General features: G+C 41.4%; 1 protein-coding gene across 1 annotated transcript; it reads left to right on the top strand.

Annotated features, from left to right (window-relative positions):
• Positions 1 to 2,003: 2,003 nt before the first annotated feature.
• LOC146380704 (V-set domain containing T-cell activation inhibitor 1-like) lies at positions 2,004 to 13,108 on the top strand. Its single transcript, XM_084940153.1, has 6 exons — positions 2,004 to 2,367; positions 7,031 to 7,345; positions 7,420 to 7,686; positions 8,024 to 8,320; positions 10,439 to 10,539; positions 11,158 to 13,108. Exons 1-6 carry the CDS (start codon positions 2,280 to 2,282, stop codon positions 11,245 to 11,247), a joined length of 1,158 nt encoding a protein of 385 aa, XP_084796279.1. The 5' UTR covers positions 2,004 to 2,279; the 3' UTR covers positions 11,248 to 13,108.
• The last annotated feature ends 109 nt before the right edge of the window (positions 13,109 to 13,217 follow it).

Genomic DNA, 13,217 nt, shown 5'->3' with positions numbered 1-13,217 from the left:
GGTGTTACCCTTTTTCCTGGGGTGGAGAGAAGCAGACTGCCCCAACTCGGCAGCAGCAGGGAGGCCCCACATTCCAGACCCCAATCGGACGGCCAACTCCTCCTCCTGGCCCCCCGCTCCAGCAGACAACAGAGAACGGGGGTGTGTGAAGACTCCAAACCTCCCTCTGCCTTCTCATATGTAGTGTTGATGCATGTGTGTTCTAAGGTGCATTTAAAACCCAGGAGGGCATGGAGCTACCTGCCAGAGAGCAGCAGGTAAGCGCATAGCCTCTCCTGAGAGCCCTCAATGTCTACGTGTATTTAAAATTGAGAGGTGGGCAACGAAGCCAGGGGTGAGGTGTACACCCTGATGGTCTTCTGGATGACGTGACACAACGACCAAGACTGTCCAAGCCGGGGCTCAAACCGGCAACCTTCCGATTACGAGGCGAACTCCCAACTCTTGAGCCACGATCGCCCGAGTTAACAATTAAAAACGATAACAAAATAACACTGAAAACTGATAAAAACCCTGAAAACTACACATTTCACACCCAAGCCTCAACTCTTGCGGCCCGGTGCCAAACAACCGGTCTGGGGATTGGGGACCGCTGGCTTATTGAATGTTTTGGACCATGTTTAACATAATAATAATTAGCCATTAATTGGAAGAGATGTATTGTTGATTTGTCTGCTATTTGCATACTGTCTCTCACTATATAAAATATATAGTGTATTATTTTACTTATTTTGTATTTGTTGTATTTTATTTGTATTTTTTGTATTCTCCTTCTGCTATCTGTACCTGAGCTGAGGTAACGCTCAAATTTCCCCGCGGTGGGATCAATAAAGTTTTATCTTTATGGGCAGAGGACGGGTTCGCCAGGCCACCCAACAGACCAGGACAGCCCCTGTCTGAGCCGCTCACATTCATAAATCCACTCGCACTCACACGCTCTGCTCAGTCACACTGGCTCTGATTACTAATCACTAACTAACTACTGTAAACTACTGGAACAACTATCTCCTCAAAAATGTTTGTTAAATTAACCAAGCTTATACAGACTGTATATAACTACCAACTACCAGCTGTGACAATCAGTTATCTATTTTGGCCTCAAGTGTTCCTGACAAACAGCACAGTTTAGGTAAATGGCCTGTATTTGTATAGCGCTTTACATAGTCCCCAAGGACCCCAAAGCGCTTTACACATTCACTCATCCACCCATTCACACACTGACTGTAAGCTACATCGTAGCCACAACCGCCCTGGGGCGCACTGACAGAGGCGAGGCTGCCGGATACTGGCGCCACCGGGCCCTCTGACCACCACCAGTAGGCAACAGGTGAAGTGTCTTGCCCAAGGACACAACGACCGAGACTGTCCAAGCCAGGGCTCAAACCGGCAACCTTCCGATTACAAGACGAACTGCCAACTCTTGAGCCACAATCGCCCCAGTAACACAAATGTAATATCCAAACTCACTATGTCATCATTTCAGAGGATTTTTAATTTGATTTATTTTCAGATAAAAGCAAAACTGAATCTGCATTAGCTGTGCCTGGACTGCATTTGACCAGACATGTCAAAAACTGCACTAACTGACATTTCAGTCTTAATATATGAAAGTCATCTATTTTTATGTATGAATGACCGTGGAAATGTTCCTGCTGTCATGAGCTAAAATGCTTTCTGAAAGGAAAAACATCTGCAACTAACACCAGCAAGTAAGAGCTTATAACGTGGTGTAACCTTCCTATTAGTTTAGACAGATGGCATCGTCATATCCTCTGTGTCTGCGTGTTTGTGTGCGTGCAGAGATCAAGGCGACTGTGGGGTGAAGATGTTACATTAAAGTGCAGTAAGAAAATCACAGTGGACACAATCTGCACACTGCATATGCAAATCCACATTGCTCCCGATACTGGCATAAATATTTTCAGCTTTATCAGTGCTGTTCAATCAAATATGCAAATAAAATGACCTTTGACCAGGATGCTGTCGTCAGGGGAGAACTACAACAGGAGCAGTCTGCCGCTCCCCTGTCAGTCCAATGACCTTCTGCACCGTAATGGCTTGCGTGGTTTCAAGAAATCCACGGGACTGCTGGGAGTGCGGGTGATGGGTCATATTTATAGGCCTGGACGTGCTTGTATCCATATGATATATTGTTAACGGAGTTGACTGAAGTCGTCTTTATTGGATACGCCCTGTTACGTTACAGGGCACCTCTTGTGAGAGCTGCGATGCATGCATGGAGAAACGTGAACATTCCTCTTATTTTAATAAAGTTTTGAATGATTTTAAGCTTTAACGCAGAGGGGACGATGAAGCGGTGTCTGCTTGCCCTGTCCCTCCTGAGCTTGTGGACTCTCGCAATGGAAGGTAAGAAATTTCTGCTTGTTTTTGTTTTATGGCCCAGGTCCATTCGCTTTGACCTCGTACACGATCTCTGTCGCCTTTCACAGACAATGCGGGTGGCTCCACTCCGCGGTCTACCGGTTGTCCCGGTAATTTATCCGGTGTCCAGTCTAGGAGTTTTAACACTGCCAGTGTTTCAAATTATCTGACAAAATTAAAAGCCTCGCTGAAGGAAAGAGAAATGGTTTTTCTGCAGCTCATGCAGATGCGTGTCAATGTTATCTATAAATAATGCAGAGTAACATTAATACATGTAAAAATAAATAAATAAAGGCCATCTGCCTGGATTCATTACAGCGTGTTTCTGTGGCATAACCTATCAGCTCCCGTGGAAACTCCGGGTTGTCTGCGTACATGGTCACCCTGTCAGCTTTTTGACATTTGCTGCTGATTCTGAAAAAACCGCCCACGTTAACTAATGGTGCTGATGATTTAACCTGAACAACTGCCGCTGGACTCCGTGTCAGCTGCTATCAGAAGGGGTTGTTTTTATTCGACTTCTTATGTCTCAGTGTTTCTGGGTGCAAAGAATTCCTTTATGATACGATGAATTGATGATTTTCAGCAGTTCAAAATCACACCTGTGTGTCTGACAGGGTTTCTATGAGACACACTGACTTGATGTTGATGATGAGTATGCCTCAGAGAAAGAAATGCCTTGTTTCTTTTGTCTTCTCCAGCTTCACCACAGAGATATGTGTTCTTGTTCTTCTATTTAGTTTTAAAAAATGTTAGTGTGTAAAACTGATGAAGAAAAAAATGCATATTTGAAATAAAATGGTTGAACAGATTTTCAGAGGAAGAAGTCATAAATAAACGTTTGAGCGAATTTCTGAAGGCTCGTCATGTTGCAGTATCTCTGTCAGAGAACGAGCTCGTCTAGCTAAAAGCTGTTTTTCCTGAGTTGGACCTTTCAAGTGTTACGGTTTTAAACTTTTTCAGATTCTGAGGAGTCCTGTCAATTTAAAACGGTGTTTATGCGTCATACAAACTCTCCAACAATCACAAATCTCTTAACCAAAATAACACTTGCTTTTTTCATCGTAACATTTACCACTAAACTGCGTGCAGCAACCTTTTTTGTGCGGCTTGTTCTCATAATATTCTGTCGCCAAACCTTTGCGTTGTGAAAGAGTAAGTCTGACAAACACATGCTGCATGTCTCATTTAAACTCTGACAGAAGCTTGTTAACATCTAAATAAGGTTTTGTTGTGGTGCAGAGCATCAGTAAATCTGGCCCATGGGCACAGTTATTTCTGCCATTAACCTAATTAAAAATATATTTGCATTCCCTTTCAGAGCGCCTCAGGGGAACCACAAGATGAAGTGTATATGTAACCTAATGTGATTTTTCAAGTATTCTCAGTATCTGACATTGTTAGCCACAAATCAGTCCGTGTCGAGCACAAATGCAGTCCTACAGCTCTTCAACATCGCTCAGATCCATGATGCATAAAACTGTGTCAAAATACAGCAAGTAATTTGACTCTGGAAGATCAGCAGTGTTTTAGATCAATGTCTGAATCTTGCAGTATACAATAAAGAATCCGGGAGCAGCAGTGTGGCTTCATGCTGAGGGAGCACAACAGATGTGATTTTTGCTTTGTGTAGAGAAGGCCAGAAAGACTTGCATTGCGTTTTGTGGATCTAGACAAAGTGTGTAATAGGGTGTTAAGTAAGGAACTGCGGCACTGCATGAGGAAGTCAGGAGTGACAGAAATGTGAGGCTGGTGTAAGACATGTATGAGGACGGAGAGACAGTGGTTAGGTGTGCAGTAGGAGTGACAGACTGGTTCAAGGTGGGGTGTTAGATTATTTTGGTGAAAGAAGAGCGCACAGGCAGGGTGTAGTGGGTAGAGATGAGTGTGAGGAGGGGTGACTTGTGACAGAAAGAGATCTCCCAATGAGATTTTCAGTGAGAGTGATCAGGATGGACAGGATTAGAATCAAGGATATAATAGAGGACAAAGCTAGGATAAGATTGAGGCAGGTGAGCTGCTGTGGTGATCCTTAAAGAAAGAGGTCAAAATAAAAAGACAGGTTATTTTATTTCAGTGTATTGATGAGTTAGGATCTGACGGTAAATTATATATTTTATGTATATCTTGTGTAGTTCTGCACACCGTACAAGTGAGCTATGTCAGAGATTTCAGGTTTAGAAGGTGGACTAGTCGTAATAAAGAAGCCCTCAGATATATCGATAACACTAAAGAAAGCCTTCATACATATTTAATGAGGTCAGCTGCACAAACAGCTTAGTCCTTGGACCAAATTTCCTAGCACTCTGCACAACCGCAGCTTTCAGCAACTAAAATGGCAGTTTGCTTACTCGGCAAACCACGGCAGCAGCTTTTTGACACAGTGACACTGACTGTTTCTAAATTAGGTCCTCGCACTGAAGTCAGATAAAACTGAGGCTATTGTATTTCAGAAACACTTTGTCTAACCAGATGCTTACTCTGGATGGCATTATCTTGGCCTCCAGTAAAATTGTTGTAGTCTTTGAGTTCTTTTTGAGGAGAATATGTAATTCATGCGCACATTTAACAAATACATGGGAGTCTTTTTCTTGCGTTTGTCAAAGAGAGCAGTCCCACATCTATCTTTAAAGTTACAAACATCCTGTCTTAGAGTGATGCTAAAAAACTCGTTTATGCATTTATTACTTCTATGCAGGACTAATTCATTGTCACGTTCTTCTAAAAGTTCATCCGGAATACTGTAGCAAGAGCACTGACAGCAACTAGGAAAAAGAATGCATATTTAGCTTGTTTTCATTGGCTCCCTGTTAATCAGGAATCATATGTAAAATTTCTCCTCACCTATAAGGTCTTGAATCAGGCCCCATCTTATCTTAAAGATCTTATAGTACCATATTACCCAATTAGAGCACTTTGTACTAACACTGCAGGCTTACATGTTGTTCGTTGAGTATCTAAAAGTAGAAGACAGGAGTAGGAGGCTAGTTTGAATCAAGGAGACAGACACTATCTCTGTCTCCTTGATTAAGTTTAGCAAAAAGTAAAGTTTTAAGTCTAAAGCATATAATTGGGGCTGGATCAGGTGACTCCGAATCCTCCCTCAGTTAGGCTGCAATAGGTCCAGGCTACTAAGACATTACCATGATGCACTGGGTTTTTCTTCTTCACTCTCTTCTCTTTAGTCACTGTGTGTTTCTACATCATTTTGCTTTTAAACATTAGTCATTATTAATCTATGGCTCTCTTGCACAGTCTTTATCCTGTCTTCCTCCATCAGTCACTGCAGATGGCTTCCCATCCCTGAGCCTGGTTCTGCTGGAGGCTTCTTTCTGTTAAAAGTGGAGTTTTTGCTCATAGGGGAGGGTCATCTGATTGTGGAGGTTTTCTCATATAAATAAGACTAAAACTAAATTGAACCCATTTTATTTCCTCTTTTGACAGTGCAGAGAAAAAGAGGTCTTTAACACTGCCTTCCACCAGAACTACACTTGTGGTTGTGTGTTCACAGATTGTCTTCTATCTTGGATGTAAAAAAGTGGTTATTTGAGTTGCTGTTGGTGTCCTATGAGCTCAAAGCCGTCTGGTCATTTTCCTCTGGCATCTGGCATCAACAACAACAATGCATTTTTGCCCAGAGACTGTGCACTCACTGATATGTCCTCATTTTCAGACAGGTCTCTGTAAATCCTCGTAATGGCTGTGTGGGAAGATCCCAGTAGATCAGCTCTGTATGAATCACTCAGACCAGCCTGTCTAGCACCTTTCTCCCTGAATTCTGTTGCTCATTTGAAGTAGCCATCATGTGATTTGATTGGCTGAGTAATATTTGCTTCAAGTAATTCAACAGGTGTGCAAAATCACAAAGTGCAAAATGTGTTAGGTTAGTTTAGTTCACTTTACATTTGTTTTTGTTTTTTTTGTTGGTTTTTTTTCTGTTTTATAGCAGAAGAGACAATGAGTTCAGGCTTTTGCCTTTTAAAGAAAGATTTAACTAGATGCTAGAAATGTCTCCCAAACCAGGAAAGGATTTTCTTTGTCAGTGTGAAGATCTGAACATATTTGTGAAATTTTACCAGCAATACTATTAGATTCAGAAAGCTGATTTCATTTAAACATTTAAACTTATTTTCTAATTGGTGTGTTAATTCTGCTTGCAAAATAATACAAAATCGCTTGGATGTTGTTTCTGCATTTTAAATTTGAAGCTACAGACCCTTTTGACGTTGCTCTGCCAGTTTGTCTCATTTAGCACCTTTTTCCTGTAGTTCTACATGTTTTTGTTGCTGTCTGACTGCAATAAGCTATGTTAGCAGTCAGGGATCTCACCTTCTTCAGGCATCCTGGTTGTGCATCCCCTTCAGTTCTTGTACATTATCTGTGTGTCAACCCTCAAGTGCCTTGCACAGAAATGTAAGATTTATTCATCTTCTCCTGTTTAGTTTACTGACGTTTATCAAACTGATTTAAAAAGATGCTTATTTGAAATAAAACGGGCAGATCTATTTTTAGATGAAGTCATAAATAAATGCTTGGTCTCATTTCTTAAGACGCATCATGCAAATATATTTCCTCAGAGCAAAAGCTCATCTAGCATGCTTTTTCCCAAATTGAACCTTTCTTGTGTTTGTCTGTTCTGATGTTTCAGATACTGAGGAATCCTGTAATTTTATGGAGAGATGCATCTTACCATGCAGTTCCCAGATTGGGAATGAAATCGTCATCCACTGGTTTAAGACACCAAGAGACCTTCGTGTCCACTCGTACTATCACAGCAAAAACCAGTTTGGACACCAGGACCAGTGCTTCAGAAACAGGACTTCAGTGTTCAAGGACCAGATCTCCAGTGGAAATGCCTCACTCCAGCTGACTAGTGTTGAGGTTCAGGATGAGGGCAGATATAAGTGCCACACCAGCACCATCGGAGGAAACCAGGAGTCATTTGTCAACCTAAAAGTAGATGGTATGAGAAAATTGCAGTAAACATCTGCTCATTTATAAAGATCACTCACTGCTTGTAATCTTCATTTATTTCAGCTCCAGTTAAAGAAGTCAGTCTTGATCTGGTTGAAAACTGGATCAGCTGCCGTTCAGAGGGAATCTACCCTGAACCTCAGCTCTCCTGGTCCACCAGCCCTCCATCCAACATCACCTTCACTAACACCACCACAGTCGAGCGGACTGAGCAGCTGCTTTACAACATCAGCAGCTCTCAGATGCTTTCAGCCGGTGTTTATGACCTTCTCTTTATCTGCACCATCAGCACTCGCAGGAACAGGAGGAGAGCCACTCTGCAGAGACTATGTGAGTATTTCAACCAACTCAGATTCTCAAACTTTGGTGCAGAGCAACTGTAGGTGGGTCAGCTACTCAGGCCCAGTACGACGTACACACAAGACGTCACTTGTGCTTTCGGTTTAAAAGAACAAACTTGAGTATTGCCTGAGAAGAGCTGTGCAGTTAAGGACATGGCATCACTTGTAATAAATTCACTGTGATTATATGCATGCAGATGTTTACCTTGGATAAATGTAACTGGGTCTGAATTGTGTGGGAATGTTTGGGTTAAAGTGGTGGGGACCCGATTGCTTAGGACTTCCTTGTAGTTGGAGTATCTACTGTGGTTTTCATTGTCTTTCAGCTCATATCAGTGGTCCCAGTACTGGTGTAACAATCACCTGCACCTCGCCAAACACTTCACTCACCAACGTCAGCCTCGTCTGGAAATTCAACCACACTCAGACCATCGTGAACCAGACTGGGACCAACTTTACCTACTCGGTGTCAGACGAGTGGAGGGAGAAGGTGAAGAATGTGTCTAAGTCAGGCAGTCTCATGCTAAAGGACTTATCTACAAAACAGGAGGGGATGTACACCTGTAAGCTCAGTAATGCTGAGGGGACTCACATTACCCACATCCACCTGAGAATAATCAAAGGTGAGATTAAGTTAACCTAAAAAGTCAGAAAATAAGTGTTGGGGGTTCTTTTTGTTTGTTTGTTTGTTTTTGCCTGTCCCGTGTGGTACTTTACCAATCAGAATTGTTGTCTGAAGGCCAGGAAAGATGCCCAACAGATTTAGTTTTTCAAGTGGAGAAAATATGGCAATGTCATATTGGTCCACTTGATTTATCTATGGCTACGTTCACACTGCAGGCGAAAGCGCATCAAATCCGATTTTTTTCTTTACCCTGTGCGACCCATATCCGATCATGGTATGACAGTGTGAACGGCACAAATCCGATATTTTCAAATCCGATCTGGGTCACTTTCGTATGTGGTACTGAATCCGATACATATCCGATGTCTTAGAAAGTGACTGCTGTTTGAACGGTCATGTCGCATTAAATCCGTCTTTTACGTCACCGACACAAGACAGACGCCAATTATCAGCGCCAGAGAAGCGCCCGAGAAGACATCGCGAACGCTTCCTGGCCATCCTGTGTAGATGTCAGTGAAACTGTTGGGAAGACAACGTTGGAGAAACGTGAACATGTTATTTGTACTGTATAATCTGCAGATTCTGACAGAAATCTGCAACTATCCTTTGAAGCACCGCTCCTCTAAAACAGCAATAAGGATCATTATTGGGTTATCTACATTATTATGTAAATAACAAAATAACTTAAAGCAAAAATTGGGAAACGTAAAGTCCGAAGTCTTTATATTAAGGCCATCTGTCAAACAATACTGTTTGCTCTGGGTCTAAACAGAGCGCGTTGTGTATGACATCTTCTTTTGCGCATGCGGGCCGCTTTGAGCGTTCACACTAGAGCGCGTTTCCTGTCGCATTTTATTTGTAGTGTGAACACGCAGACAAAAAAAATCGGATTTGATCAAAAAATCGGAATTGAGCATTAAGACCTGCAGTGTGAACGTAGCCGTTGTTATTATTATTATTATTATTATTATTATTATTATTATTATTATTATTATTTCTTAAGTGAGTTTTTTTGGAAGTTCCCACTGCAGGGAAAAACTTTTAATGAAAAGATATCACCTTCAAACTTCTATTTGACTATTAACAAACATTTTTTTTTTTGCATTAATATTAATAGTTTTTTTGAAATGATAATGTTTCAATATTCAAAATAGGAAATCTGATCATTGATAAAGAGAAATTCAAGATTATTAAAAATAGAGCTGTCTTTCGCAATTATTTTTGGATTGAACCTCTTTATGCTTCTGAGTATTTCAGTTAAACAATGTAATGGGGCCATATGAGCATCTCAACCATTCATTTTTATGCAGCAAATGTCACATTTTTACTGATATTGTCTGTTCAATCAAAAACAACACTCAACATTTAAGTACATACATACAAATGTATACAAGCTTTTTAACAAAACTAATTAATGAACAAAGGTAGTTTGTGTCAGGGTCGATGGCAGGGACTCAAGCGCAGAGCAGGTTGACGTTTCCAAAGTTTATTTACAACATCAGTGCAGAATATATACAGTGAAAGGGAAAATCCAGGGTTCCAAAGGTCCAAGGGGGACGCTCTCTCACACTCGTTCTCGTCTTCACGCCCAAACTCACACACGTTCGCACAGCGGGAAGGTCACAGGTCCGGGGAGGAAAACTATCGCACAGGAGAGGGAAATTATTCACAAGTCGCGAAACACTTAAGCACAGCTTCACGGGAGCTGAGAGTATCAGCCCGTGAAGCACAATCATCCAGCGATGAGAAGATCTGCGTCCCAGCCTCAAATAGTGGACAGGTAATGACAGCTAATTGCAAACGTGTGTGTGGGCCAAGGGTGGGCACCTGCAGTGAGCTCCGCCCAGGCAGAGAGGAGGGAGAGAGAGAGAGAAAGAATACAAAACACAAAACGCACGGGGACCATGTTTGAGGGCATTTTACAGTTCTGTTGATTTTAAAATGTCTTCTGCACAGGAAACTGTAGAATATCAGCATCATTACTGGATTGTATTTACAAAGTTTAAAAGAAAGAGGAAAAAATATAGAAACTGTATTTTAACTGCAAAGTTTTATACTGGATTTGAACTGGATTCCTTGAGGAATTTATTAGTAGAAATTGACTCTTCTGTTTCAGGACGTCACATTAACCTTGTAGCCATTATCACAGCTTTGGGGTCTGGAATTGTACTGATCGGCCTATTGACAACTGCTGCAATCTGCAGCACACAGAGAAGGGTAAGAGGCCTGTATTGCACTTTTCATAATTCATTAGCTTGCACCATCAAAACTGAAAAGGTAAAGCTGTATGGGCTGACTGAGTAGTAGGAGTAGGGCTCAAACACAGGACTCGGAAACACAGGTGAATAAAATAAAAAGGTGTCTCTATTAAACTGAAACAAAGTACAATATAACATGAGTAACAAAACGAGGAAAATTAAAACTTCAGCTCAGCAGGGAAAATGTACTTTGATGGAGAACACAACTGTGAGGGACAATGAGACAAAGGAGAGTGAGAGACTTGCACAATATTTACACATTAGGTAACTGAGGAGATGGGAAACGCTGAGCTAGTCTGTCTGCATCATTCTGCCATCATGAGGGAAACTTAGCTGTTCATGTTGGAGTTGATAATTATTGAACTACTGTTACTAAACACGTTTAAGTTAGATTCACAGAGTGAAAGGTAAATTTCAGCAGTACAACAATGATTGTGACCATGCTATAATCTAACAGCTATTTTATGTTTGTCATTGTTCATTGATTTGTTATTCATTACTGCAGCTCTGCTCCTGTTTGTCGCTGCAGCAACTCAATACCTGTTTTCACTGCAGCGATTCTGCTTCTTTTCATCAGTCAACGCCGAGTGTTACCAACACCAGGACCATGTCTGAGACTGCAAATCCTGAGCATCCTGAGCCTGAACCTTTGCAGCCAGAGCTATAGTGTCCTTATCCAACTGATCCAGGGGCTCAGTATCCAGAGGTCCCCAAACCAGCTGATCCAGAACCCAGGAGTCTCATGTTCCCTGTGTCAAAAGAACCAAAGACCTGCACTAAGAAGATGATCTCTAGTCATGATGGTGTCACACTGTAAATTTGGCTTTTTCTTCAACCATGTCATGAAAGTCTTACACTTTGGTGTCCTCAGAAGCTCATCTCTGGTTTTTGTAGATGATGTGGTTATGTTGGTTACATCAGGTGGTGGCTCCAGCTCTCACTGGAGCCGACACAGCAGAATGATAATTAACATCTCCTCCAGGTCTGAAACTGTGGTTCTCAGCTGGAAAGAGGTGACAAGTCCACTCAGGGTCAGGAACAAGTTGCTGCACCAAGTGGAGAAGTTTAGGTATCTCAGGGTGTTTTTCACCCGTGAGGGCAGCAGGAGATTGTGGACATGGATGAAGTGATGCAGATGCTGCATCTGTCTGTTTAGTGAAGGGAGGGTCAAGCATGAAAGTGAAGTCATGAATCACCTGTCCATCTATGTCCCTACCCTCACCTATGGTCATAGCTCTGAATAGTGACTCAAAGAATAATATGACGGAGACAAGTAGCATAAATGAACTTTCTCTGAAGGCTGGCTGGCCTCTCCCTTACAGACATGGTGAGGACTTCAGCCATCCGAAACGGGCTCAGAGTAAACTTCTACATTGAAAGGAACCAGTTGAGGTGATTTGGGAAACTGGCAAAGACAAAGGATAACGAGAGGATGGGCAACAGGTGGGAACACAGTTGGAACGAATTACTCCCTAAAGAGACAGGAAGCAAAACAGAACACAGGACTCACTGATTTAACTAAGCAGAACATGGATCCATGTCTGTCTAATGTAATATTTTTAAGGCTGTCATGGTTTGCAAATTTAAAGTGCTGGGGTCCAAAGTGATATTTTTTTATGGGGCCTCAAATTCCTCGTGGCAGAATATTTGCTGCTTTTCTTATTATTGCAGGGTTGGCAACCAAAGTAAAACTTTCTGGAACAGCGCTGCCCCCTGGTGGGTAAGGTTTTAATTACAAAATAGTTTTTCAGTTACTGAATGAGAAAGAAAGGATGGACACAGTATATCCTGTCATTTCAGTGCTGTTATAAGACATTGTGAGTTTAATTGCATTACACATTAAAACAAGTATCTCTGTGCTTCTAAGGCACTTAATGCATTTCAGCTCCACCAAAGCACAAACTACTGCACAGTTTGCAGCTTTAACAGCAGCCGTCTGACAGTAGGGCGCTTCAACTGTGACTAACAGTTTCTTCCTTTTAAAGGGAGTTTTTCCTTCCCACTATTGCCATGTACATGCTCATAGCACAACATAGTCCCTAAAATGAAGACATTTATGTGCAGAAATCTAGTTGTAGTGGCCTCCTAAGATCCTACATCCTCATATGAGGACTTTACGTTTATTTTCTCACTGGCACTGCACAAATTATGTATAAAGCAATAAACAACCTACTTCCTGCCAATATTCTTAAAAAAAAAAAAAAAAAAAAAAAAAAAAAAAATTCTAAAAACGAACAGGGATACAATTTGAAGGGGGAATTAAATTTAAAGCTTCCCTGTATCTCTAAAGTGTGTGTGTGTGTGTGTGTGTGTGTGTGTGTGTTAATTACTAAACAGTGGAAAGGGGGTGGGTTTAAATGAGCTTATGCTTCTTCCTACTCCTTGTCGAACATTTAAGTTGTTTATGATTATTATTGCTTTCTTTTTCTTTTGTTTTGCTTTGTTTGTTTGACCCTTTCTTCTCTGTTGCCGTACTATTTTAATACGTGTTATACACATGTTCAGAATAAAGAGTCAATGCAAATACATTTTGACTTTTCTGCACAGTATTATTTATTCTGCTAATATTTTGCTAAACAATGACAAGGACTTTGTTTTATGCTGTAAAATACAGCTATCGTCTCTATATTGTCCTTC

This window comes from Perissodus microlepis, chromosome 9, assembly GCF_051167445.1.
Source record: "Perissodus microlepis isolate ML-2025 ecotype Zambia chromosome 9, ASM5116744v1, whole genome shotgun sequence".
NCBI classification, from domain to species: Eukaryota; Metazoa; Chordata; class Actinopteri; order Cichliformes; family Cichlidae; genus Perissodus; species Perissodus microlepis.
This window is presented reverse-complemented; position numbering and strand designations above follow the sequence as displayed.

What these genes read in the sequence shown, in the direction of transcription:
- LOC146380704 (XM_084940153.1), top strand. Translation starts at nt 2,280, where the DNA reads ATGATTTTAAGCTTTAACGCAGAGGGGACGATGAAGCGGTGTCTGCTT. An exon ending in GTGGACTCTCGCAATGGAAG is followed by an intron (nt 2,368 to 7,030) that starts GTAAGAAATTTC and finishes CTGATGTTTCAG; the next exon opens with ATACTGAGGAATCCTGTAAT. An exon ending in CCACCTGAGAATAATCAAAG is followed by an intron (nt 8,321 to 10,438) that starts GTGAGATTAAGT and finishes CTTCTGTTTCAG; the next exon opens with GACGTCACATTAACCTTGTA.